Source organism: Taudactylus pleione, unplaced genomic scaffold, assembly GCF_031769625.1.
Source record: "Taudactylus pleione unplaced genomic scaffold, aTauple2 ptg001907l, whole genome shotgun sequence".
NCBI lineage: Eukaryota > Metazoa > Chordata > Amphibia > Anura > Myobatrachidae > Taudactylus > Taudactylus pleione.
This window is the reverse complement of record NW_028286304.1, coordinates 32,879-59,691: the sequence shown is the minus strand read 5'-3', so window position 1 is coordinate 59,691 and position 26,813 is coordinate 32,879. Positions and strand designations below refer to the sequence as shown.

Here is a 26,813-nt window from a genome sequence, read left to right as displayed (position 1 = left end):
TGGATTTACCTGTATATCATACCAGGTTATCTGCTTTCTCCCGGAGCTTCCTGTAAACCTGTCCTGCCTTACCTGTTTTGCAGATGTCTTCATGACCCAGTTTGCTGCGCTGCAGACCTCTCGCTCAGTGCGCACCAGGCGGTTAGCGGCTGCGGAGGAAAACATAGAGGTGGCCCGCACAGCCCGTCTGGCCCAGATTTTTAAAGAGATCTGCGATGGCATTGTCTGTTACCAAGGTGATTCATTTCCGCCACGGGTACGCTAACATAGGGCACCTGCAGGTGGTTAGATGTGCCCATCCATTACACACCACCGGAGAGAACAGGCAAAAAGCTCAAACTGCAAAGCACAGCATGTCTGTAAACTGTTGGTGGTGTAAGGCTGTAAGCTCTGAAAGCAAGGCCCCTCCTCCCTGTTCTCTCCGGGCACTATCCCTGTCTCCACTCACGGCTATGGACCTCAGGGCGCCTCGTCTGGCAGCGATTCTGTGTGATTGGCTCTCCTGAAGTCTATTTTTTATCTTATTTTACTGTTCAGTCCAGGGGTAAAGGCAACGTGTGGGACTACATAGCCCAGCATGCCTGCTACAGTATTAGCATGCCCTAACAGCAAAACTGTGCATGCTGGGATGTGTAGTTCCACAGCAGCTGCAATGTCACAGGTTGTCTACCCTGGTGTAGTTTATTCTCTTATATAGTTCTTTTTGTACTTTGTATAGTGAAGAGTTTGTGTTATCAGTGTAAGAGTCTCTCTGTACAGAGCTACGGACACTAGGTGCTGAGTCATAGACTCACAGATATACATCACATTATCAGTGTAAGAGTCTCTCTGTACAGAGCTACGGACACTAGGTGCTGAGTCATAGACTCACAGATATACATCACATTATCAGTGTAAGAGTCTCTCTGTACAGAGCTACGGACACTAGGTGCTGAGTCATAGACTCACAGATATACATCACATTATCAGTGTAAGAGTCTCTCTGTACAGAGCTACGGATACTAGGTGCTGAGTCATAGACTCACAGATATACATCACATTATCAGTGTAAGAGTCTCTCTGTACAGAGCTACGGACACTAGGTGCTGAGTCATAGACTCACAGATATACGTCACATTATCAGTGTAAGAGTCTCTCTGTACAGAGCTACGGACACTAGGTGCTGAGTCATAGACTCACAGATATACATCACATTATCAGTGTAAGAGTCTCTCTGTACAGAGCTACGGACACTAGGTGCTGAGTCATAGACTCACAGATATACATCACATTATCAGTGTAAGAGTCTCTCTGTACAGAGCTACGGACACTAGGTGCTGAGTCATAGACTCACAGATATACATCACATTATCAGTGTAAGAGTCTCTCTGTACAGAGCTACGGACACTTGTGCTGAGTCATAGACTCACAGATATACGTCACATTATCAGTGTAAGAGTCTCTCTGTACAGAGCTACGGACACTAGGTGCTGAGTCATAGACTCACAGATATACATCACATTATCAGTGTAAGAGTCTCTCTGTACAGAGCTACGGACACTAGGTGCTGAGTCATAGACTCACAGATATACATCACATTATCAGTGTAAGAGTCTCTCTGTACAGAGCTACGGATACTTGTGCTGAGTCATAGACTCACAGATATACATCACATTATCAGTGTAAGAGTCTCTCTGTACAGAGCTACGGACACTAGGTGCTGAGTCATAGACTCACAGATATACGTCACATTATCAGTGTAAGAGTCTCTCTGTACAGAGCTACGGATACTTGTGCTGAGTCATAGACTCACAGATATACATCACATTATCAGTGTAAGAGTCTCTCTGTACAGAGCTACGGACACTAGGTGCTGAGTCATAGACTCACAGATATACGTCACATTATCAGTGTAAGAGTCTCTCTGTACAGAGCTACGGACACTGTGCTGAGTCATAGACTCACAGATATACGTCACATTATCAGTGTAAGAGTCTCTCTGTACAGAGCTACGGACACTAGGTGCTGAGTCATAGACTCACAGATATACATCACATTATCAGTGTAAGAGTCTCTCTGTACAGAGCTACGGACACTAGGTGCTGAGTCATAGACTCACAGATATACATCACATTATCAGTGTAAGAGTCTCTCTGTACAGAGCTACGGACACTAGGTGCTGAGTCATAGACTCACAGATATACATCACATTATCAGTGTAAGAGTCTCTCTGTACAGAGCTACGGATACTTGTGCTGAGTCATAGACTCACAGATATACATCACATTATCAGTGTAAGAGTCTCTCTGTACAGAGCTACGGACACTAGGTGCTGAGTCATAGACTCACAGATATACGTCACATTATCAGTGTAAGAGTCTCTCTGTACAGAGCTACGGATACTAGGTGCTGAGTCATAGACTCACAGATATACATCACATTATCAGTGTAAGAGTCTCTCTGTACAGAGCTACGGACACTAGGTGCTGAGTCATAGACTCACAGATATACGTCACATTATCAGTGTAAGAGTCTCTCTGTACAGAGCTACGGACACTAGGTGCTGAGTCATAGACTCACAGATATACGTCACATTATCAGTGTAAGAGTCTCTCTGTACAGAGCTACGGACACTAGGTGCTGAGTCATAGACTCACAGATATACATCACATTATCAGTGTAAGAGTCTCTCTGTACAGAGCTACGGACACTAGGTGCTGAGTCATAGACTCACAGATATACATCACATTATCAGTGTAAGAGTCTCTCTGTACAGAGCTACGGACACTTGTGCTGAGTCATAGACTCACAGATATACATCACATTATCAGTGTAAGAGTCTCTCTGTACAGAGCTACGGACACTAGGTGCTGAGTCATAGACTCACAGATATACATCACATTATCAGTGTAAGAGTCTCTCTGTACAGAGCTACGGACACTAGGTGCTGAGTCATAGACTCACAGATATACGTCACATTATCAGTGTAAGAGTCTCTCTGTACAGAGCTACGGACACTGTGCTGAGTCATAGACTCACAGATATACATCACATTATCAGTGTAAGAGTCTCTCTGTACAGAGCTACGGACACTAGGTGCTGAGTCATAGACTCACAGATATACGTCACATTATCAGTGTAAGAGTCTCTCTGTACAGAGCTACGGACACTAGGTGCTGAGTCATAGACTCACAGATATACGTCACATTATCAGTGTAAGAGTCTCTCTGTACAGAGCTACGGACACTAGGTGCTGAGTCATAGACTCACAGATATACGTCACATTATCAGTGTAAGAGTCTCTCTGTACAGAGCTACGGACACTAGGTGCTGAGTCATAGACTCACAGATATACATCACATTATCAGTGTAAGAGTCTCTCTGTACAGAGCTACGGACACTAGGTGCTGAGTCATAGACTCACAGATATACATCACATTATCAGTGTAAGAGTCTCTCTGTACAGAGCTACGGACACTAGGTGCTGAGTCATAGACTCACAGATATACGTCACATTATCAGTGTAAGAGTCTCTCTGTACAGAGCTACGGACACTAGGTGCTGAGTCATAGACTCACAGATATACGTCACATTATCAGTGTAAGAGTCTCTCTGTACAGAGCTACGGACACTTGTGCTGAGTCATAGACTCACAGATATACGTCACATTATCAGTGTAAGAGTCTCTCTGTACAGAGCTACGGACACTAGGTGCTGAGTCATAGACTCACAGATATACATCACATTATCAGTGTAAGAGTCTCTCTGTACAGAGCTACGGACACTAGGTGCTGAGTCATAGACTCACAGATATACATCACATTATCAGTGTAAGAGTCTCTCTGTACAGAGCTACGGACACTTGTGCTGAGTCATAGACTCACAGATATACATCACATTATCAGTGTAAGAGTCTCTCTGTACAGAGCTACGGACACTAGGTGCTGAGTCATAGACTCACAGATATACGTCACATTATCAGTGTAAGAGTCTCTCTGTACAGAGCTACGGATACTTGTGCTGAGTCATAGACTCACAGATATACATCACATTATCAGTGTAAGAGTCTCTCTGTACAGAGCTACGGACACTAGGTGCTGAGTCATAGACTCACAGATATACGTCACATTATCAGTGTAAGAGTCTCTCTGTACAGAGCTACGGACACTAGGTGCTGAGTCATAGACTCACAGATATACGTCACATTATCAGTGTAAGAGTCTCTCTGTACAGAGCTACGGACACTGTGCTGAGTCATAGACTCACAGATATACGTCACATTATCAGTGTAAGAGTCTCTCTGTACAGAGCTACGGACACTAGGTGCTGAGTCATAGACTCACAGATATACATCACATTATCAGTGTAAGAGTCTCTCTGTACAGAGCTACGGACACTAGGTGCTGAGTCATAGACTCACAGATATACATCACATTATCAGTGTAAGAGTCTCTCTGTACAGAGCTACGGACACTAGGTGCTGAGTCATAGACTCACAGATATACATCACATTATCAGTGTAAGAGTCTCTCTGTACAGAGCTACGGACACTAGGTGCTGAGTCATAGACTCACAGATATACATCACATTATCAGTGTAAGAGTCTCTCTGTACAGAGCTACGGACACTAGGTGCTGAGTCATAGACTCACAGATATACATCACATTATCAGTGTAAGAGTCTCTCTGTACAGAGCTACGGACACTAGGTGCTGAGTCATAGACTCACAGATATACATCACATTATCAGTGTAAGAGTCTCTCTGTACAGAGCTACGGACACTAGGTGCTGAGTCATAGACTCACAGATATACGTCACATTATCAGTGTAAGAGTCTCTCTGTACAGAGCTACGGACACTGTGCTGAGTCATAGACTCACAGATATACGTCACATTATCAGTGTAAGAGTCTCTCTGTACAGAGCTACGGACACTAGGTGCTGAGTCATAGACTCACAGATATACGTCACATTATCAGTGTAAGAGTCTCTCTGTACAGAGCTACGGACACTAGGTGCTGAGTCATAGACTCACAGATATACGTCACATTATCAGTGTAAGAGTCTCTCTGTACAGAGCTACGGACACTAGGTGCTGAGTCATAGACTCACAGATATACATCACATTATCAGTGTAAGAGTCTCTCTGTACAGAGCTACGGACACTAGGTGCTGAGTCATAGACTCACAGATATACATCACATTATCAGTGTAAGAGTCTCTCTGTACAGAGCTACGGACACTAGGTGCTGAGTCATAGACTCACAGATATACATCACATTATCAGTGTAAGAGTCTCTCTGTACAGAGCTACGGACACTTGTGCTGAGTCATAGACTCACAGATATACGTCACATTATCAGTGTAAGAGTCTCTCTGTACAGAGCTACGGACACTAGGTGCTGAGTCATAGACTCACAGATATACGTCACATTATCAGTGTAAGAGTCTCTCTGTACAGAGCTACGGACACTAGGTGCTGAGTCATAGACTCACAGATATACATCACATTATCAGTGTAAGAGTCTCTCTGTACAGAGCTACGGACACTAGGTGCTGAGTCATAGACTCACAGATATACATCACATTATCAGTGTAAGAGTCTCTCTGTACAGAGCTACGGACACTTGTGCTGAGTCATAGACTCACAGATATACGTCACATTATCAGTGTAAGAGTCTCTCTGTACAGAGCTACGGACACTAGGTACTGAGTCATAGACTCACAGATATACATCACATTATCAGTGTAAGAGTCTCTCTGTACAGAGCTACGGACACTAGGTGCTGAGTCATAGACTCACAGATATACATCACATTATCAGTGTAAGAGTCTCTCTGTACAGAGCTACGGACACTTGTGCTGAGTCATAGACTCACAGATATACATCACATTATCAGTGTAAGAGTCTCTCTGTACAGAGCTACGGACACTAGGTGCTGAGTCATAGCCTCACAGATATACATCACATCAGTGTAAGAGTCTCTCTGTACAGAGCTACGGACACTTGTGCTGAGTCATAGACTCACAGATATACATCACATTATCAGTGTAAGAGTCTCTCTGTACAGAGCCACGGACACTAGGTGCTGAGTCATAGACTCACAGATATACATCACATTATCAGTGTAAGAGTCTCTCTGTACAGAGCCACGGACACTAGGTGCTGAGTCATAGACTCACAGATATACATCACATTATCAGTGTAAGAGTCTCTCTGTACAGAGCTACGGACACTAGGTGCTGAGTCATAGACTCACAGATATACATCACATTATCAGTGTAAGAGTCTCTCTGTACAGAGCTACGGACACTAGGTGCTGAGTCATAGACTCACAGATATACATCCATCACATTATCAGTGTAAGAGTCTCTCTGTACAGAGCTACGGACACTAGGTGCTGAGTCATAGACTCACAGATATACATCACATTATCAGTGTAAGAGTCTCTCTGTACAGAGCTACGGACACTGTGCTGAGTCATAGACTCACAGATATACATCACATTATCAGTGTAAGAGTCTCTCTGTACAGAGCTACGGACACTAGGTGCTGAGTCATAGACTCACAGATATACATCACATTATCAGTGTAAGAGTCTCTCTGTACAGAGCTACGGACACTAGGTGCTGAGTCATAGACTCACAGATATACATCACATTATCAGTGTAAGAGTCTCTCTGTACAGAGCTACGGACACTTGTGCTGAGTCATAGACTCACAGATATACATCACATCAGTGTAAGAGTCTCTCTGTACAGAGCTACGGACACTAGGTGCTGAGTCATAGACTCACAGATATACATCACATTATCAGTGTAAGAGTCTCTCTGTACAGAGCTACGGGGACACTAGGTGCTGAGTCATAGACTCACAGATATACATCACATTATCAGTGTAAGAGTCTCTCTGTACAGAGCTACGGACACTAGGTGCTGAGTCATAGACTCACAGATATACATCACATTATCAGTGTAAGAGTCTCTCTGTACAGAGCTACGGATACTTGTGCTGAGTCATAGACTCACAGATATACATCACATTATCAGTGTAAGAGTCTCTCTGTACAGAGCTACGGATACTAGGTGCTGAGTCATAGACTCACAGATATACATCACATTATCAGTGTAAGAGTCTCTCTGTACAGAGCTACGGATACTAGGTGCTGAGTCATAGACTCACAGATATACGTCACATTATCAGTGTAAGAGTCTCTCTGTACAGAGCTACGGACACTAGGTGCTGAGTCATAGACTCACAGATATACGTCACATTATCAGTGTAAGAGTCTCTCTGTACAGAGCTACGGGGACACTAGGTGCTGAGTCATAGACTCACAGATATACATCACATTATCAGTGTAAGAGTCTCTCTGTACAGAGCTACGGACACTTGTGCTGAGTCATAGACTCATTGATATACGTCACATTATCAGTGTAAGAGTCTCTCTGTACAGAGCTACGGACACTAGGTGCTGAGTCATAGACTCACAGATATACATCACATTATCAGTGTAAGAGTCTCTCTGTACAGAGCTACGGACACTAGGTGCTGAGTCATAGACTCACAGATATACATCACATTATCAGTGTAAGAGTCTCTCTGTACAGAGCTACGGGGACACTAGGTGCTGAGTCATAGACTCACAGATATACATCACATTATCAGTGTAAGAGTCTCTCTGTACAGAGCTACGGACACTAGGTGCTGAGTCATAGACTCACAGATATACATCACATTATCAGTGTAAGAGTCTCTCTGTACAGAGCTACGGACACTAGGTGCTGAGTCATAGACTCACAGATATACATCACATTATCAGTGTAAGAGTCTCTCTGTACAGAGCTACGGACACTTGTGCTGAGTCATAGACTCATTGATATACGTCACATTATCAGTGTAAGAGTCTCTCTGTACAGAGCTACGGACACTAGGTGCTGAGTCATAGACTCACAGATATACATCACATTATCAGTGTAAGAGTCTCTCTGTACAGAGCTACGGACACTAGGTGCTGAGTCATAGACTCACAGATATACGTCACATTATCAGTGTAAGAGTCTCTCTGTACAGAGCTACGGACACTTTTGCTGAGTCATAGACTCACAGATATACGTCACATTATCAGTGTAAGAGTCTCTCTGTACAGAGCTACGGACACTTGTGCTGAGTCATAGACTCACAGATATACGTCACATTATCAGTGTAAGAGTCTCTCTGTACAGAGCTACAGACACTATTTGTTGAGTCATAGACTCACAGATATACATCACATTATCAGTGTAAGAGTCTCTCTGTACAGAGCTACGGACACTAGGTGCTGAGTCATAGACTCACAGATATACGTCACATTATCAGTGTAAGAGTCTCTCTGTACAGAGCTACGGACACTAGGTGCTGAGTCATAGACTCACAGATATACATCACATTATCAGTGTAAGAGTCTCTCTGTACAGAGCTACGGACACTAGGTGCTGAGTCATAGACTCACAGATATACATCACATTATCAGTGTAAGAGTCTCTCTGTACAGAGCTACGGACACTTGTGCTGAGTCATAGACTCACAGATATACAAATATATCACATTAATCAGAATATGCGGGTGCGTCCAATTCACATCACATTGATATTTATACACGTTTTCGGTAAAAAAAAGACGCCCGGTGCTAGCAGAGTCTCATGTAACCTGAGGCGCGGAGAGGGGCTTTGTGGTGCGACTGAAGCAAAGATGGATAAGGACGTATCTGTATGCAAAGCAATTCTTCCAGGTGTCAGTGACTCATTGTCTGCTCCCTTAGAGAAGCTAGTCCTGGGCTGCAGGAAGATGACACTTCCGTTACTGCGTTTGATATGGGTGCAGTGAACCAGCGTGAGGTGACCAGGGGACTTTGACAAGATAATCTCAGTAATACCAGCGCAATTTCTGTCTCACCCTTCTCTCTGCATTATTCAGATTCCATGAACCGGAGCCTTGCAGCCCCTCTGCTCAGTCTTCCACATAAGAAAAAGTGAGTTCCTGTCCCTGATAAGCTTCTGTCTCCCCCTGTCTGTGTCCCCCCGCAATATTACTGTTCTCCCCTGCCATGCTGCTTGCTGTGGAGTGGGGTACCCCGGTAGTTGCCCTGCTGATTGCTGAGGAGTGGGGTACTCCAGTAGTTGCCCTGCTGATTGCTGAGGAGTGGGGTACACCGGTAGTTCCGCTGCTGATTGCTGAGGAGTGGGGTACACCGGAAGTTGCTCTGCTGATTGCTGAGGAGTGAGGTACAGCGGTAGTTCCCCTGCCCTGCTGATTGCTGAGGAGTGAGGTACACTGGTAGTTCCCCTGCCCTGCTGATTGCTGAGGAGTGGGGTACACCGGAAGTTGCCCTGCTGATTGCTGAGTGGGGTACACCGGTAGTACCCCTGCCCTGCTGATTGCTGAGGAGTGGGGTACACCGGTAGTACCCCTGCCCTGCTGATTGCTGAGGAGTGGGGTACATTGGTATTTCCCCTGCCCTGCTGATTGCTGAGGAGTGGGTACATTGGTATTTCCCCTGCCCTGCTGATTGCTGAGTAGGATAGATCGGTAGTTCCCCTGCCCTGCTGATTGCTGAGTGGGGTACATCAGTATTTCCCCTGCTGATTGCTGAGGAGTGGGGTACACCGTTATTTCCCCATCCCTGCTGATTGCTGAGGAGTGGGGTACCCAGGTAGTTCCCCATCGCTGCTGCTTGCTGAGGAGTGGGGTACCCCGGTAGTTACCCTGCCCTGCTGCTTGCTGAGCAGTGCGGTACCCAGGTAGTTCACCTGCCCTGCTGCTTGCTGAGGAGTGGGCTACCCAGGTAGTTCACCTGCCTTGCTGCTTGCTGAGGAGTGGGCTACCCAGGTAGTTCACCTGCCCTGCTGCTTGCTGAGGAGTGGGGTACCCGGTACTTGCCCTGCTGATTGCTGAGGAGTGGGGTACCCTGCTAGTTCACCTGCCCTGCTGCTTGCTGAGGAGTGGGGGTACCCGGTAGTTGCCCTGCTGCTTGCTGAGGAGTGGGGGTACCCGGTAGTTGCCCTGCTGATTGCTGAGGAGTGGGATACCCAGTAGTTGCCCTGCTGCTTGCTGAGGAGTGGGGTACCCGGTAGTTCCCCTGCCCTGCTGATTGCTGAGGAGTGGGGTACCCGGTAGTTGCCCTACTGATTGCTGAGCAGTGGGGTACCCCGGTAGCTCTCTGTAGTGGGCTGACATTTCCCCGTCTGTGCAGGAACCCATACTACTATGAGAAGGTTGGGGATCCACTGGATTTGCTGACTATTGAGAAGCAGATTCTCAGCGGACACTACAAGACGGTTGAAGCCTTTGACACTGATATGCTGAAAGTGTTCCGTAATGCGGAGGTAAGTTTTACACACGGCAACCATTTGTCACCAGTAATAAGGAGCATCCTAACGCGTTGCCGCATCTGATATTTCAGAAATATCATGGCAGGAAGTCTGCTATAGGGCGAGATGTGTGCCGCCTCCGTAAAGCCTATTACAGCGCACGGCACGAGTCTGCCGCACAGATAGACGAAATAATGGGAGACACCGCCAGCGAGGCGGACAGCAGTGAGGCCTCCGTGTGCGACAAAGAGGGGATACACGAGAAGGAAGACGACATCATCCGCTGCATCTGTGGCCTCTACAAGGATGAGGGACTGATGATCCAATGTGAGAAGTGCATGGTAAGTGTGTGAGAGATGGTAACATGGCCTCCTCTGTGATTGGGGCAGTGATGGAGGCGATGTATGAGGGGTGCATGGTAAGTGTGTGAGAGATGGTGACATGGCCTCCTCTGTGATTGGGGCAGTGATGGAGGTGATGTATGAGAGGTGCATGGTAAGTGTGTGAGAGATGGTGACATCGCCTCCTCTGTGATTGGGGCAGTGATGGAGGTGATGTATGAGAGGTGCATGGTAAGTGTGTGAGAGATGGTGACATGGCCTCCTCTGTGATTGGGGCAGTGATGTATGAGGGGTGCATGGTAAGTGTGTGAGAGATGGTAACATGGCCTCCTCTGTGATTGGGGCAGTGACGGAGGTGATGTATGAGGGGTGCATGGTAAGTGTGAGAGATGGTGACATGGCCTCCTCTGTGATTGTGGCAGTGATGGAGGTGATGTATGAGGTGCATGGTAAGTGTGTGAGAGATGGTGACATGGCCTCCTCTGTGATTGGGGCAGTGATGGAGGCGATGTATGAGGGGTGCATGGTAAGTGTGTGAGAGATGGTCACATGGCCGCCTCTGTGATTGGGGCAGTGATGGAGGCGATGTATGAGGGGTACATGGTAAGTGTGTGAGAGATGGTCACATGGCCTCCTCTGTGATTGGGGCAGTGATGGAGGTGATGTATGAGAGGTGCATGGTAAGTGTGTGAGAGATGGTGACATGGCCTCCTCTGTGACTGGGGCAGTGATGGAGGTGATGTATGAGGGGTACATGGTAAGTGTGTGAGATGGTGACATGGTCTCCTCTGTGATTGGCGCAGTGACGGAGGTGATGTATGAGGGGTGCATGGTAAGTGTGTGAGAGATGGTGACATGGCCTCCTCTGTGATTGGTGCAGTGATGGAGGTGATGTATGAGGGGTGCATGGTAAGTGTGAGAGATGGTGACATGGCCTCCTCTGTGATTGGGGCAGTGATGGAGGTGATGTATGAGGGGTGCATGGTAAGTGTGTGAGAGATGGTGACATGGCCTCCTCTGTGATTGGGGCAGTGATGGAGGTGATGTATGAGGGGAGCATTGTAAGTGTGTGAGAGATGGTGACATGGCCTCCTCTGTGATTGTGGCAGTGATGGAGGTGATGTATGAGGGGTGCATGGTAAGTGTGTGAGAGATGGTGACATGGCCTCCTCTGTGATTGGGGCAGTGATGGAGGTGATGTATGAGGGGTGCATGGTAAGTGTGTGAGAGATGGTGACATGGCCGCCTCTGTGATTGGGGCAGTGATGGAGGCGATGTATGAGGGGTACATGGTAAGTGTGTGAGAGATGGTCACATGGCCTCCTCTGTGATTGGGGCAGTGATGGAGGTGATGTATGAGGGGTGCATGGTAAGTGTGTGAGAGATGGTGACATGGCCTCCTCTGTGATTGGGGCAGTGATGGAGGTGATGTATGAGGGGTGCATGGTAAGTGTGTGAGAGATGGTGACATGGCCTCCTCTGTGATTGGGGCAGTGATGGAGGTGATGTATGAGGGGTGCATGGTAAGTGTGAGAGATGGTGACATGGCCTCCTCTGTGATTGGGCCAGTGATGGAGGTGATGTATGAGGGGTGCATGGTAAGTGTGTGAGAGATGGTGACATGGCCTCCTCTGTGATTGGGGCAGTGATGGAGGTGATGTATGAGGGGTGCATGGTAAGTGTGTGAGAGATGGTGACATGGCCGCCTCTGTGATTGGGGCAGTGATGGAGGCGATGTATGAGGGGTACATGGTAAGTGTGTGAGAGATGGTGACATGGCCTCCTCTGTGATTGGGGCAGTGATGGAGGTGATGTATGAGGGGTGCATGGTAAGTGTGTGAGAGATGGTGACATGGCCTCCTCTGTGATTGGGGCAGTGATGGAGGTGATGTATGAGAGGTGCATGGTAAGTGTGTGAGAGATGGTCACATGGCCTCCTCTGTGATTGGCGCAGTGATGGAGGTGATGTATGAGGGGTGCACATTTCGGACCTGGCACTGATGCAGAGAATCTAGATTTGCGTTGCTCCAAACATCATTGGATGTTTTCTGCCAAACGTTCTTGAGGGGCACAGTGAAATACCCTGGTTATTGCAGCTGGTGAGATTGGGACCCCTGGGGAGTCACGAGGACCCTGTGCCTATTATACCAAACAAATAGTATAATAGATTACGTTTCTCTTCTATATGGAACGTTTGAGTGTAGTCAGACTGGCACGCTCCTTCCTAGGCGCCAGGTGCAGATGGTTGGTGTGTGGGGTCCCCTATGGGCAGGTTATGTGTGTTACACCTTTGTGTTGTCCTGTCCAGGTGTGGCAGCACTGTGACTGTATGGGGGTGACGTCGGATGTGGAACATTACCTGTGTGAGCAGTGTGACCCGCGCTCCTTCCTCGGAGCCAGGCGCAGATGGTTGGTGTGTGGGGTCCCCTATGGGCAGGTTATGTGTTACACCTTTGTGTTGTCCTGTCCAGGTGTGGCAGCACTGTGACTGTATGGGGGTGACGTCCAATGTGGAACATTACCTGTGTGAGCAGTGTGACCCGCGCTCCTTCCTAGGCGCCAGGCGCAGATGGTTGGTGTGTGGGGTCCCCTATGGGCAGGTTATGTGTGTTACACCTTTGTGTTGTCCTGTACAGGTGTGGCAGCACTGTGACTGTATGGGGGTGACGTCCGATGTGGAACATTACCTGTGTGAGCAGTGTGACCCGCGCTCCATCCTAGGCGCCAGGCGCAGATGGTTGGTGTGTGGGGTCCCCTATGGGCAGGTTATGTGTGTTACACCTTTGTGTTGTCCTGTCCAGGTGTGGCAGCACTGTGACTGTATGGGGGTGACGTCCGATGTGGAACATTACCTGTGTGAGCAGTGTGACCCGCGCTCCTTCCTAGGCGCCAGGCGCAGATGGTTGGTGTGTGGGGTCCCCTATGGGCAGGTTATGTGTGTTACACCTTTGTGTTGTCCTGTACAGGTGTGGCAGCACTGTGACTGTATGGGGGTGACGTCCGATGTGGAACATTACCTGTGTGAGCAGTGTGACCCGCGCTCCTTCCTAGGCGCCAGGCGCAGATGGTTGGTGTGTGGGGTCCCCTATGGGCAGGTTATGTGTGTTACACCTTTGTGTTGTCCTGTACAGGTGTGGCAGCCCTGTGACTGTATGGGGGTGACGTCCGATGTGGAACATTACCTGTGTGAGCAGTGTGACCCGCGCTCCTTCCTAGGCGCCAGGCGCAGATGGTTGGTGTGTGGGGTCCCCTATGGGCAGGTTATGTGTGTTACACCTTTGTGTTGTCCTGTACAGGTGTGGCAGCACTGTGACTGTATGGGGGTGACGTCCGATGTGGAACATTACCTGTGTGAGCAGTGTGACCCGCGCTCCGTTGATAAGGTGAGCCTTCGGTTACAGCACTAATACATACACACAGGATGCTGGGACTCTCCCATCCCAACCTACTTCCTTGTGTTTCAGGAGGTTCCCATGATACCATGTCCTCATTACGCTCAGCCCGGGTTTATCTATTTCATCTGTCTCCTACGCGACGAGCTGCTCCTCCGGCAAGGTGACTGCGTGTATCTCATGCGAGACAGCCGCCGTACACCAGACGGACAGCCAGTACGACAGTCCTACCGGCTACTTTCCCACATTAACCGGGAGAAACTGGACATCTTCCGGATAGAGAAGCTGTGGAAGAATGAGAAGTACGATTGCTGTTTATTCCTGATGTATACGCCAGCGGCTGACCCGCCCGTCAGTGTGCGTTACTAACCCTCATCCTGTCCTCTAGGGGGGAACGCTTTGCCTTCGGTCACCATTACTTCCGCCCACACGAGACGCACCATTCGCCATCCCGCAGGTTCTACCACAACGAGCTGTTCCGTGTGCCTCTGTACGAGATCATACCGCTGGAGGCGGTGGTCGGCACCTGCTGCGTTCTGGACTTGTACACGTTCTGCAAGGGTAAGAGAGCACGGCGACTATGGGCCGGCACGGCCCCCTCCTCAGATACACAGACCGTCAGAGACTAGGGGGCTGAGTGGCACGCTGCAGTGTCGTGTCTGACGGGTCGCATGGCCAGCCCCAGATGAGCACATGTTCCTCCCTCTGCTGGGGAAGCCTATGCTGCAATAGCTGATTAGAACATTACAGGCTCTGCCCCTACGCTGTTTGTGCACTACCCTAGACTGGCACTACACCTTCGGCGGGCACAAGGCAGTTGTGATTGTACGGAGCTGTGAAATGCTTGTGTGTCTCATGCAGCCATTGGCACAGAGCTGATCTATCTTTGCAGGCGGTGAATGCAGCAGTAGACAGCACAGGGGTGTCCCTACCTGTTGGTGCACATGTTATAGGCTCCCACGTGGGTCCGAGATCCGGCCCATCCTGCAGAGAGTTCCTGGCTGCAGGTCACTAGCCAAGATTGATGCTGGACAGAGATGATAACATGATGGGATGAAAACAATCTGCATCATTAATCTCTGCTCCCGGAAATGAGAATCACTCATCGGTTTGGCCGAGGCAACAAGGCATCTCCGTGCTGCTGTCATTTGTGAGAATAGTGAAGATGCTGTTCTGTGATTGGCTGCTGGAATTTAGGATGGAGCGTCATTAATATCCTTTTAATCAGTTGCTGTGCTATAACGGCACCAGGCCTATAATGCTAGTTATTGCGTATTGTACATTATCATTATTATTGTCTATTATTTATATGGGCCCAGAAGAGGTAATAGCATTGCACATAGTGGAGGAAACATACAGCAAAATGGGGGATCCTGCAGGACCGTTGGAGTGAGGGGGACAGACATGGGTATTGTAGAGGCTGGAGAATTAGATAGTGGGGCGATGGGCCTTGGGGATTATAAGGCGTGCTCTGTAGGTGCCTCTGCCTATCTGCTGCCTACTCTCCTCTATTCCCTGCTGTACTCGCAGTATTCCGTAATATGCCGCCCTTTCTCATTACTTCACCCAAACCTGGTGTACATGGGCGATCCCTCTGTGCCTCCCTTTCTCATTACTTCACCCAAACCTGGTGTACATGGGCGATTCCTCTGACGCCCTTTCTCATTACTTCACCCAAACCTGGTGTACATGGGCGATTCCTCTATGCCGCCCTTTCTCATTACTTCACCCAAACCTGGTGTACATGGGTGATCCCTCTGTGCCGCCCTTTCTCATTACTTCACCCAAACCTGGTGTACATGGGCGATTCCTCTATGGCGGCCTTTCTCATTACTTCACCCAAACCTGGTGTACATGGGCGATTCCTCTATGGCACCCTTTCTCATTACTTCACCCAAACCTGGTGTACATGGGCGATCCCTCTATGCCGCCCTTTCTCATTACTTCACCCAAACCTGGTGTACATGGGCGATTCCTCTATGGCGGCCTTTCTCATTACTTCACCCAAACTTGGTGTACATGGGCGATTCCTCTATGGCGCCCTTTCTCATTACTTCACCCAAACCTGGTGTACATGGGCGATCCCTCTATGGCGCCCTTTCTCATTACTTCACCCAAACCTGGTGTACATGGGCGATTCCTCTTCTCATTACTTCACCCAAACCTGGTGTACATGGGCGATTCCTCTATGGCGCCCTTTCTCATTACTTCACCCAAACCTGGTGTACATGGGCGATTCCTCTATGGCCCCCTTTCTCATTACTTCACCCAAACCTGGTGTACATGGGCGATCCCTCTATGGCGCCCTTTCTCATCACTTCACCCAAACCTGGTGTACATGGGCGATCCCTCTATGGCGCCCTTTCTTATTACTTCACCCAAACCTGGTGTACATGGGTGATTCCTCTATGGCGCCCTTTCTCATTACTTCACCCAAACCTGGTGTACATGGGCGATCCCTCTATTCCGCCCTTTCTCATTACTTCACCCAAACCTGGTGTACATGGCGATCCCTCTGTGCCGCCCTTTCTCATTACTTCACCCAAACCTGGTGTACATGGGCGATCCCTCTATGGGCGCAATTTCTCATTACTTCACCAAAACCTGGTGTACATGGGCGATCCCTCTATAGCGGCCTTTCTCATTACTTCACCCAAACCTGGTGTACATGGGCGATCCCTCTATGGGCGCCCTTTCTCACTACTTCACCCAAACCTGGTGTACATGGGCGATCCCTCTATGGCGCCCTTTCTCATTACTTCACCCAAACCTGGTGTACTTGGGCGATCCCTCTATGACGCCCTTTCTCATTACTTCACCCAAACCTGGTGTACATGGGCGATCCCTCTATGCCGCCCTTTCTCATTAGTTCACCCAAACCTGGTGTACATGGGCGATCCCCCAATGGCGCCCTTTCTCATTACTTCACCCAAACCTGGTGTACATGGGCGATCCCTCTATGGCGCCCTTTCTCATTACTTCACCCAAATCTGGTGTACATGGGTGATCCCTCTATGCCGCCCTTTCTCATTACTTCACCCAAACCTGGTGTACATGGGCGATCCCTCTATGCCGCCCTTTCTCATTACTTCACCCAAACCTGGTGTACATGGGCGATCCCTCTATGCCGCCCTTTCTCATTACTTCATCCAAACCTGGTGTACATGGGTGATCCCTCTATGCCGCCCTTTCTCATTACTTCACCCAAACCTGGTGTACATGGGCGATCCCTCTATGGCGCCCTTTCTCATTTCTTCACCCAAACCTGGTGTACATGAGTGATCCCTCTATGCCGCCCTTTCTCATTACTTCACCCAAACCTGGTGTACATGGGCGAACCCTCTATGCTGCCCTTTCTCATTACTTCACCCTAACCTGGTGTACATGGACGATCCCTCTATGGCGCCCTTTCTCATTACTTCACCCAAACCTAATGTACATGGACGATCCCTCTATGGCGCCCTTTCTCATGACTTCACCGAAACCTAATGTACATGGGCGATCCCTCTATGGCGCCCTTTCTCATTACTTCACCCAAACCTGGTGTACATACATGGGCGATCCCTCTATGCTGCCCTTTCTCATTACTTCACCCAAATCTGGTGTACATGGGCGATCCCTCTATGCCGCCCTTTCTCATTACTTCACCCAAACCTGGTATATATGGGTGATCCCTCTATGGCGCCCTTTCTCATTACTTCACCCAAACCTGGTATATATGGGTGATCCCTCTATGGCGCCCTTTCTCATTACTTCACCCAAACCTGGTGTACATGGGTGATCCCTCTATAGCGGCCTTTCTTATATCGGGAACCATGCCTTCATGTTAATCTTCCAGTGCTCACCTGCATGGAAATATCCTACTTTATGACTATACTGGATGTTTAATTTGTCTTTAACAGGAATTATGTTGGGTAAAATGGTCCACGTGTCTTTTTACTTCCAACTCCTGGATATTCTGTAGATTTCTAGCCTGCAGTCCCTGACACCCCTCTGCCAAGCCGGGCTCGGTTATTAATGAAATTCAACCTTGCAGTGATCTATATCTGCTGATGTTCTAGCTGGATGCATGTGACTAAATCGGTGTCGCTTCCCTGTATCATCTGTATGTCTGTCTATTCCAGGACGTCCCAAGGGAGTTAAAGAGCAGGATGTTTATATCTGTGACTACCGGCTGGATAAATCCGCTCACTTGTTTTACAAAATCCACCGCAACCGATTCCCGGCCTGCACAAAGACTTACGCCTTTCATCACTTCTCCAAGAAGCTGACGCCAAAAAGAGACTTCTCGGTAAGTGATTTAGGGTCATGACTGGATATTGTTTCGGCTGTCCCGTACTGAGCGGACTGTGGAGTGTTCTCTATCCATCAGTAGTAATTTGTCCCTGACGCAGTCACTGTGGTGTTTAATGATGATGGGTATAGAATGTAGCCGGAGAGATCACTGACTTCCATCTTGTTCTTCCAGCCTCATTATGTGCCGGACAATTACAAACGGAACGGAGGCCGGTGAGCAGCACTTCCCTAACACTCAGCCATGTCATCCATCACTAGGTCTGTTGTTACAACTGATGCTTTTCTGTGTGTGTCACTGTAGGTCGTCCTGGAAGTCTGAACGCCCAAAGCCATCAGGCGGAGATCTACAACAGGAGGATCCTCTGTCTGTCTTGGAGGACCTAATGGTCGACACCATCACCCCACCAGCACTAGAGATGACGGAGCCAGACCCCACCCAACTGGAGGTGACTGACGGTGGAGTTATTGAGGGTGACAGCAGCCCCCCACGTCTATGTTCCATCCAAGACCGACAACAAGCAAAGAGAGTGAAACTCAACCAGATTCTTCTCCGGCTCCTGGAGAAGCTGCCGGGAAAAAATGGTGAGTTTGAGGTTTTCATGTTGCACGATTACTGGTGCAGTGTTTCACTTCCAGGAAGAAGCTTCCCTCAGTGAGGTCCGCTGCTTGCAGGCTGGAAGGTGACACTGCCTGGAAGCCTGGCTGCAGCTTTATCCCCGCAGTCGCGGGCAGGGAATCACATGGTGTAAATGTGTCCTGAGCAGCCTGCATTCCCTGCTGATCTGGTGCCTGTGTCTCTGCGGTTCTTAGTGCATGGCCAGCGCACGTTCCTGAGGTGAGGTCCGCTGCTGGCAGGCTGGAAGGTGACACTGCCTGGAAGCCTGGCTGCAGCTTTATCCCCGCAGTCCCGGGCAGGGAATCACAGGGTGTAAATGTGTCCTGAGCAGCCTGCATTCCCTGCTGATCTGGTGCCTGTGTCTCTGCGGTTCTTAGTGTATGGCCAGCGCACGTTCCCTCAGTGAGGTCCGCTGCTGGCAGGCTGGAAGGTGACACTGCCTGGAAGCCTGGCTGCAGCTTTATCCCCGCAGTCCCGGGCAGGGAATCACAGGGTGTAAATGTGTCCTGAGCAGCCTGCATTCCCTGCTGATCTGGTGCCTGTGTCTCTGCGGTTCTTAGTGTATGGCCAGCGCACGTTCCCTCAGTGAGGTCCGCTGCTGGCAGGCTGGAAGGTGACACTGCCTGGAAGCCTGGCTGCAGCTTTATCCCCGCAGTCCCGGGCAGGGAATCACAGGGTGTAAATGTGTCCTGAGCAGCCTGCATTCGCTGCTGATCTGGTGCCTGTGTCTCTGCGGTTCTTAGTGTATGGCCAGCGCACGTTCTCTCAGTGAGGTCCGCTGCTGGCAGGCTGGAAGGTGACACTGCCTGGAAGCCTGGCTGCAGCTTTATCCCCGCAGTCCCGGGCAGGGAATCACATGGTGTAAATGTGTCCTGAGCAGCCTGCATTCCCTGCTGATCTGGTGCCTGTGTCTCTGCGGTTCTTAGTGTATGGCCAGCGCACGTTCCCTCAGTGAGGTCCGCTGCTGGCAGGCTGGAAGGTGACACTGCCTGGAAGCCTGGCTGCAGCTTTATCCCCGCAGTCCCGGGCAGGGAATCACAGGGTGTAAATGTGTCCTGAGCAGCCTGCATTCGCTGCTGATCTGGTGCCTGTGTCTCTGCGGTTCTTAGTGTATGGCCAGCGCACGTTCCCTCAGTGAGGTCCGCTGCTGGCAGGCTGGAAGGTGACACTGCCTGGAAGCCTGGCTGCAGCTTTATCCCCGCAGTCCCGGGCAGGGAATCACATGGTGTAAATGTGTCCTGAGCAGCCTGCATTCCCTGCTGATCTGGTGCCTGTGTCTCTGCGGTTCTTAGTGTATGGCCAGCGCACGTTCCCTCAGTGAGGTCCGCTGCTGGCAGGCTGGAAGGTGACACTGCCTGGAAGCCTGGCTGCAGCTTTATCCCCGCAGTCCCGGGCAGGGAATCACAGGGTGTAAATGTGTCCTGAGCAGCCTGCATTCCCTGCTGATCTGGTGCCTGTGTCTCTGCGGTTCTTAGTGTATGGCCAGCGCACGTTCCTGAGGTGAGGGCTGGGCTAGGAGTGAATAACAGACAGGAGAGGTCACCTGGCGCAATTTAAGAACAAATTATTGTCCGCACATTTTCCTGCAGCAATAACTCATTTTGCTGAGGGACTCCTGCAGTTGTCCTTGTGACTATTCCGTGTGGCCAATGGGATTAGCACAGGTGTGACGTCATGATGTTAGGGAGCGGCACAGGGTGGCATAGAGCCCTGTCCATATTGTTCTGTCTTCCTGCACTGTAATCGCCAACAATCTACTGACATCGCGGGAGAGCGTTAGCTTACCCAGAGAGCCGGGCACTCGGTGTGCATAGGGGATGGGCATCCTATGGCATGCACTGTGATCACCAACAAGCTACTGACATCGCTGGAGAGCTTCAGCTCACCCACAGAGCCGGGCACTCAGTGTGCATAGGGGATGGGCTTCCTATGGCATGCACTGTGATCACCAACAAGCTACTGGCATCGCTGGTTCCCGCTGGAGAGCTTCAGCTCACCCAGAGAGTCGGGCACAGGGCGTGCATAGGGGATGGGCATCCTATGGCATGCACTGTGATCACCAACAAGCTACTGGCATCGCTGGTTCCCGCTGGAGAGCTTCAGCTCACCCAGAGAGTCGGGCACAGGGCGTGCATAGGGGATGGGCATCCTATGGCATGCACTGTGATCACCAACAAGCTACTGGCATCGCTGGTTCCCGCTGGAGAGCTTCAGCTCACCCAGAGAGTCGGGCACAGGGCGTGCATAGGGGACGGGCTTCCTATGGCATGCACTGTATCAGTAATTACCTGCCTCCCATTATATACTGTAGACTGTTACCCCTGACTCATCACGTCTGTCAGCGCAACAAACTCATCATATTTTAGTCACAATAATCATTTTATTGTGAATGTTATTCTGGAGTACAAAGTCTGTGCATGGTTTGCTCATGCTCTCCCCCACTTCCGACCTCCAAGGATGGATCCCAGTCTTTCCCACAAGGCGTTCTCCTCGCTCGGGGCCACCTGTCATTGTCCTGGAAGCGTGAGCTGTGTTCCCAGCATTTTCTCAGTGGATCCCACCAGACCACTCATTCCAGCAGCAGCACAGCAGCGTCCTATCTGGGACCTCAATGGTGCACTGGTAGCGAGGGAGCTAAGCTAAAGCTTTGCTTGATTTCCTTGGTGGGTTCAGTAAAATGTTCCCCCCATGTTCATTTAGAATGATAACTATTGGGTTACTTACTATATCCATTATCCTGTACGAGTATCCAGCTATTGTCATTTCACCAGATTGGCTTCAACTTCCTTAGTTTCATTTTAATACCAGTAATTCATTTTCATGGTTTTTAACAAACACAAAAATAAAAATCTGTTTAAAACTAAAAATGTGCAGAGTCTTACAAGCTGGATAAACATCATACGGCACATGCTCATCCTACAAAAGGAGAATAAAAGAGCAGGGAGAACATCGGAGAGCACTGGGGACGATCGGCATGTGTGGACCTTTAACAATGCGGGAAAGGGGGGTAAATAAATTGACTCACAGCTATAGAACAGCACCCAGCGTCCCTCAGCCTCATCACTGAGATGTATAGCAGGAAGACCATATCACGTGGTCATTGTGGAGATCTATAGCAGGGAGACTGTATCGCGTGATCATTGTGGAGATCTATAGCAGGGAGACTGTATCGCGTGATCATTGTGGAGGTCTATAGCAGGGAGACCGTATCGCGTGATCATTGTGGAGATCTATAGCAGGGAGACTGTATCGCGTGATCATTGTGGAGATCTATAGCAGGGAGACTGTATCGCGTGATCATTGTGGAGATCTATAGCAGGAAGCCCGTATCGCGTGATCATTGTGGAGATCTATAGCAGGGAGACTGTATCGCGTGATCATTGTGGAGATCTATAGCAGGAAGCCCGTATCGCGTGATCATTGTGGAGATATATAGCAGGAAGGCAGTATTGCGTGATCATTGTGGAGATCTATAGCAGGGAGACTGTATCGTGTGATCGTTGTGGAGATCTATAGCAGGAAGCCCGTGTCGCGTGATCATATTCATTATGGAGAACTATAGCAGGAAGGCCGTATCGCGTGATCATTGTGGAGATCTATAGCAGGAAGCCCGTATCGCGTGCTCATTGTAGAGATCTATAGCAGAGAAAACTGTATTGCGTGGTCATCAAGGAGATCTATAGCAGGGAAGACTGTATTGTTTGGTAATCACAGAGATCTATAGCAGGGAAGACTGTATTGTATGGTAATCACAGAGATCTATAGCAGGGAAGACTATTGTATGGTAATCACAGAGATCTATAGCATGGAAGACTATTGTATGGTAATCACAGAGATCTATAGCAGGGAAGTTTATTGTATGGTAATCACAGAGATCTATAGCAGGGAAGACTATTGTATGGTAATCACAGAGATCTATAGCAGGGAAGACTGTATTGTTTGGTAATCACAGAGATCTATAGCAGGGAAGACTATTGTATGGTAATCACAGAGATCTATAGCAGGGAAGACTGTATTGTTTGGTAATCACAGAGATCTATAGCAGGGAAGACTATTGTATGGTAATCACAGAGATCTATAGCAGGGAAGACTGTATTGTATGGTAATCACAGAGATCTATAGCAGGGAAGACTGTATTGTATGGTAATCACAGAGATCTATAGCAGGGAAGACTGTATTGTATGGTAATCACAGAGATCTATAGCAGGGAAGACTGTATTGCTCCTTTACCTCTAAAATTATTTTCATAACATTTTGCACATGTAACCGTGTTGGGCCGCTTGCTATAATGTACAAAGTTCCTTACGGTTGTATTACAATTCATCTTTCAAGTCAAGCTTTTGCGCTGTCTACCCATCAACTTCCCCAATGCTTCATTTTTCCAAATAACAAAAACCGTATCACTAATTAAATACTCCAGTACAATTGCCTGATAGGTGTGAGACTCTCAGATACTGGTATAGTAACAGAAGTAATTGCATCTGTAAGCTTGGTATCATCATGTGAGTTGATTCATCGTTAAGTAATTTGTATAAATGTGATATAAGCCCCCTCTTTATGTGTCCTTTGTCTGTCTGCAGTGATCGATGTGACTTATCTCCTAGAAGAGGGTCCATGCAGGAAATTACGGAGACGGACTCTCAACCTCCCCGAGTGCATCTTCAGGAAGTGACCTGAAGCTTATGTGGTACTGAGTGCCCCTGGGGTACAGGCCAGACTGGTTCGAGCACCTCAGTCTATATTCTCTCAGCATCTCTGCCTTGCATTGCTGGAACGCTGGGCTGGGACTGGAGCCTGGGCGATATGAGGGCAGAATTATCTGAGTTTATACAGCGGGAACACCCAAGAATCCAGCGTGCACTAAGAGCTTCTACCACCCGACTCCCAAAAGCGTTCCCAAAGTAAGAAAGTGGTAACTTATTGTGCCAACCTGATTATGTTCTGCTCCGTGGACCTTTTGTGTGTGTGTGTATAGTGCTGCTGTTCTGTGTCGCTCTCCAGTCTCCCTGTAGTATATTACCAAACGCTTCCCGAGCAACTGGCCCACTGGTGGGAGTGTGTCCTGCCACTATATCCCCTTCCATAATTCCACTCCTATGTTTTGCACCTTGCCTAAAAGCAGCACTTTTCCAATTACTAGCAACAGACATGCCCACAACATACTAACTGCCTAGGAGCTGTCTGTTACTCTGCTGGTTCATGCATGAAGTATACTTAGTCCCCAGGACCAAGAGGTGACCATACTTAAAGGAAATCACCTGTTCAACTATCCTACCCGGAGGATATTATACTAGACTGAAAGGAGATCTCCAAGAGAACATCACTGTCCCACCAAAAAGAAACTATGCTAAAAGGCCATCTCCAAGATGGCCTGTCCAACTATCCCACCTGGAGAATATTACACTAGACTGAAGGGAGGTCTCCAGGAAAAGAAAAAAATCACTTTCCTACCAAGAAGAGACTATGCTGGAAGGCCATCTCCAAGAAGACATGTCCTGTCCAACTATCCCATCTAGAATATATTATACTAGACTGAAAGGAGTACTCCAGGAGAATGTCACTGTCCCACCAAGAGGAGTCTATGCTGATAAGCCATCTCCAAGAAGACATGTCCTGTCCAAGTATTCCACCTGGAGGATATTATACTAGACTGAAAGGAGAAATCCAGGAGAATGTCACTGTCCCACCAAGAGGAGACTTTGCTGGAAGGTCATCTCCAAGAAGACCTCTCCTGCCCAACTATCCCACCAAGAGGTTACCAAACTGAAAGGACATTTCTGGTCTATGCCACCCAGAGGAGACTATACTACAAAGGATACCACCTTCTCAACTATCTCTTCCATAGTATACTATACTGACATAAAATCCTATAGGAGAACATCACCTGCCAGACTATACCTCACAGAGGTGACTGATCTGAAAGATCTCTAGGAGGCCATCCCCAATCCCACTAGCTCCCCCAGCGGAGACTATACTACCATATCTCCAGGGTGGCAGGAGGAACTTTTCCTATTATACCGTGGGACCACATTATTTGTACGAATGACAGATAATACATAATCAGGTTATAGTGAGGATGTCTCCAAAGTTTAGGTCCCACTGAATGGTGTTTCTGTATGGGTTAGGTGGGGGCTTCTGTAGTTGCCTCCTGAAGAATTATGGGAAATGGGGGGTTGCATTTGCAATATGTAAAATAATCAGCATAAGCTTTGCTTCCAATGTTTCTTACATACCTATCTGACCAATGGTGGATTGTATCATGCACCAGTCATTAATGGCCACAGCTTTCTTTGCCGGCATAGACCCCTCATGGGGGGAGACACCTATCCAAAGTGACAGTAGAAGGTAGCACTTTATCCAAGGGTGTCCCCACGCCCAGAAAATGGGTCCTTTGTCCAGTATGTCTGGGAACAGAGCAATGGCTATTTATATGGCAGCCATAGCGGCACTTTATCCACATCCACCCAGCAACGGTCTATATGTAATGGGGAAATCTCCAGAGTTGTCTCCACCAAGTGATCAGAGTACACAGGAGTCATTTTCCAGATGCAAAGTGCAGAACGCACCACATGCTGCCGGAGCCGACACATGGCTGCATCCCCCCCGGGGTGCAGGAGCCGACACATGGTAGCATCCCACCGGGGTGCAGGACCTCCTTTAACCTCCCAGTGCCCAGGATGAAGGACAAACTTGGGCCGGTGGTTGCAAAAATAAAGCAAAGCTTAAGGATTTCCTCCAGGATTCAATTTCTAATGTCCTTCTAAAAGAACGACAGATTGTCTTAATAATGTGCCAAGTAAAGTGTGTGTACGTGTGTATATATACATATATATAATATTATGTATACATACATGAATATATTAGCGTGGGTGATGAGCAATACATATGTTGGTTTAGCACGGACCGCGACTGTCCTAATGTACATTACATTCTCTTCCATTCCGCAAGTCCTGGCCCGCCCTGAACCGGCCAACTTGTGACATCTTCATTTTCTGAGGGTAAGATAAATGCAGAAAAAAAAATTTCAGTTAAAAAAAAATAAATATTTTATTAAAAAAAAAATAAAAAAAAAGCGAGATGTGTTTTGAATATTTTCTTATTGTAAAGCCGGGGGTGAGCAGTCGGAGTATATAAGACTTGTCCAGGCGCAGCGCTCTGTGATACCACTCCATAAAGGGAAGATGTCCGACATCTCTGCCAGACGAGACCCCAAACCGTAGCTGTCCCGTCGCTGTGCTGAGACAATCAGAGGAAATGATTTGAGCAGCGGTATAAATATATTTTCTGTGTGTGACTGTGTTGGATTTATTTTATTTTTTCTCTTTTCCTACTGGTGTAGAAATGTAATTTTTGGTTGTTTTATAATAATAATTGAAAAGGAAAGTTTATCAATGGTTTTTAAACTCTAGAAGCACTACGCAGTGGCGTAGCCGGGCGGTCCAAACCGTGCCGCCGCTCCGGCTCTAATTTGCTGCTAATTTGTTTCATTTTTACAAGGAGAGGAGATGCATAACGCGACATAGCTAATTGTTTTGATGTTAATCTCTGTAAATGCTGTATTACCGATTCTAGCAATGGATGTACTCTGCAATCTCCGTTACTAAGAGTCTAGTATTAAATGGAAGAAAAAAAAAAAACACATGTTTTTCCTACTTCTCACTTGTGTTGTTCTTGTCTTTTCCTATAACGTGTGCACACAGCTGGGTCACATAGTAACTGTGTCTGTGCCCTCGCCCCATGTACGTACTGTAACCCTCCTCCATCTCTTACTCCATGTTCCCCTAGAAGTGCCTTGTTAGTGTGAATAAATCTATTGTGAATCACGTTTGTGCCTAATAAA

General features: G+C 48.3%; 1 protein-coding gene across 3 annotated transcripts in view; it reads left to right on the top strand.

Moving 5' to 3' along the window:
• Positions 1-26,632, top strand: part of ASH1L (ASH1 like histone lysine methyltransferase) — a 168,510-nt gene extending 141,878 nt beyond the window's left edge. For 2 of the 3 annotated variants that reach the window (XM_088465203.1, XM_088465204.1), the window contains exons 17-21: positions 84-236; positions 8,935-8,989; positions 10,211-10,343; positions 10,421-10,669; positions 12,978-13,172. In XM_088465203.1, coding sequence (XP_088321329.1) covers positions 84-236; positions 8,935-8,989; positions 10,211-10,343; positions 10,421-10,669; positions 12,978-13,157 — 770 coding nt within the window. In that variant the 3' untranslated portion in view covers positions 13,158-13,172. Of the gene's footprint in view, positions 1-83; positions 237-8,934; positions 8,990-10,210; positions 10,344-10,420; positions 10,670-12,977; positions 13,173-13,965; positions 14,053-14,133; positions 14,364-14,449; positions 14,623-18,185; positions 18,353-18,529; positions 18,571-18,658; positions 18,940-23,553 lie in introns of those variants that run through there. The other variant, XM_088465205.1, reaches the window with a different exon arrangement.
• The last annotated feature ends 181 nt before the right edge of the window (positions 26,633-26,813 follow it).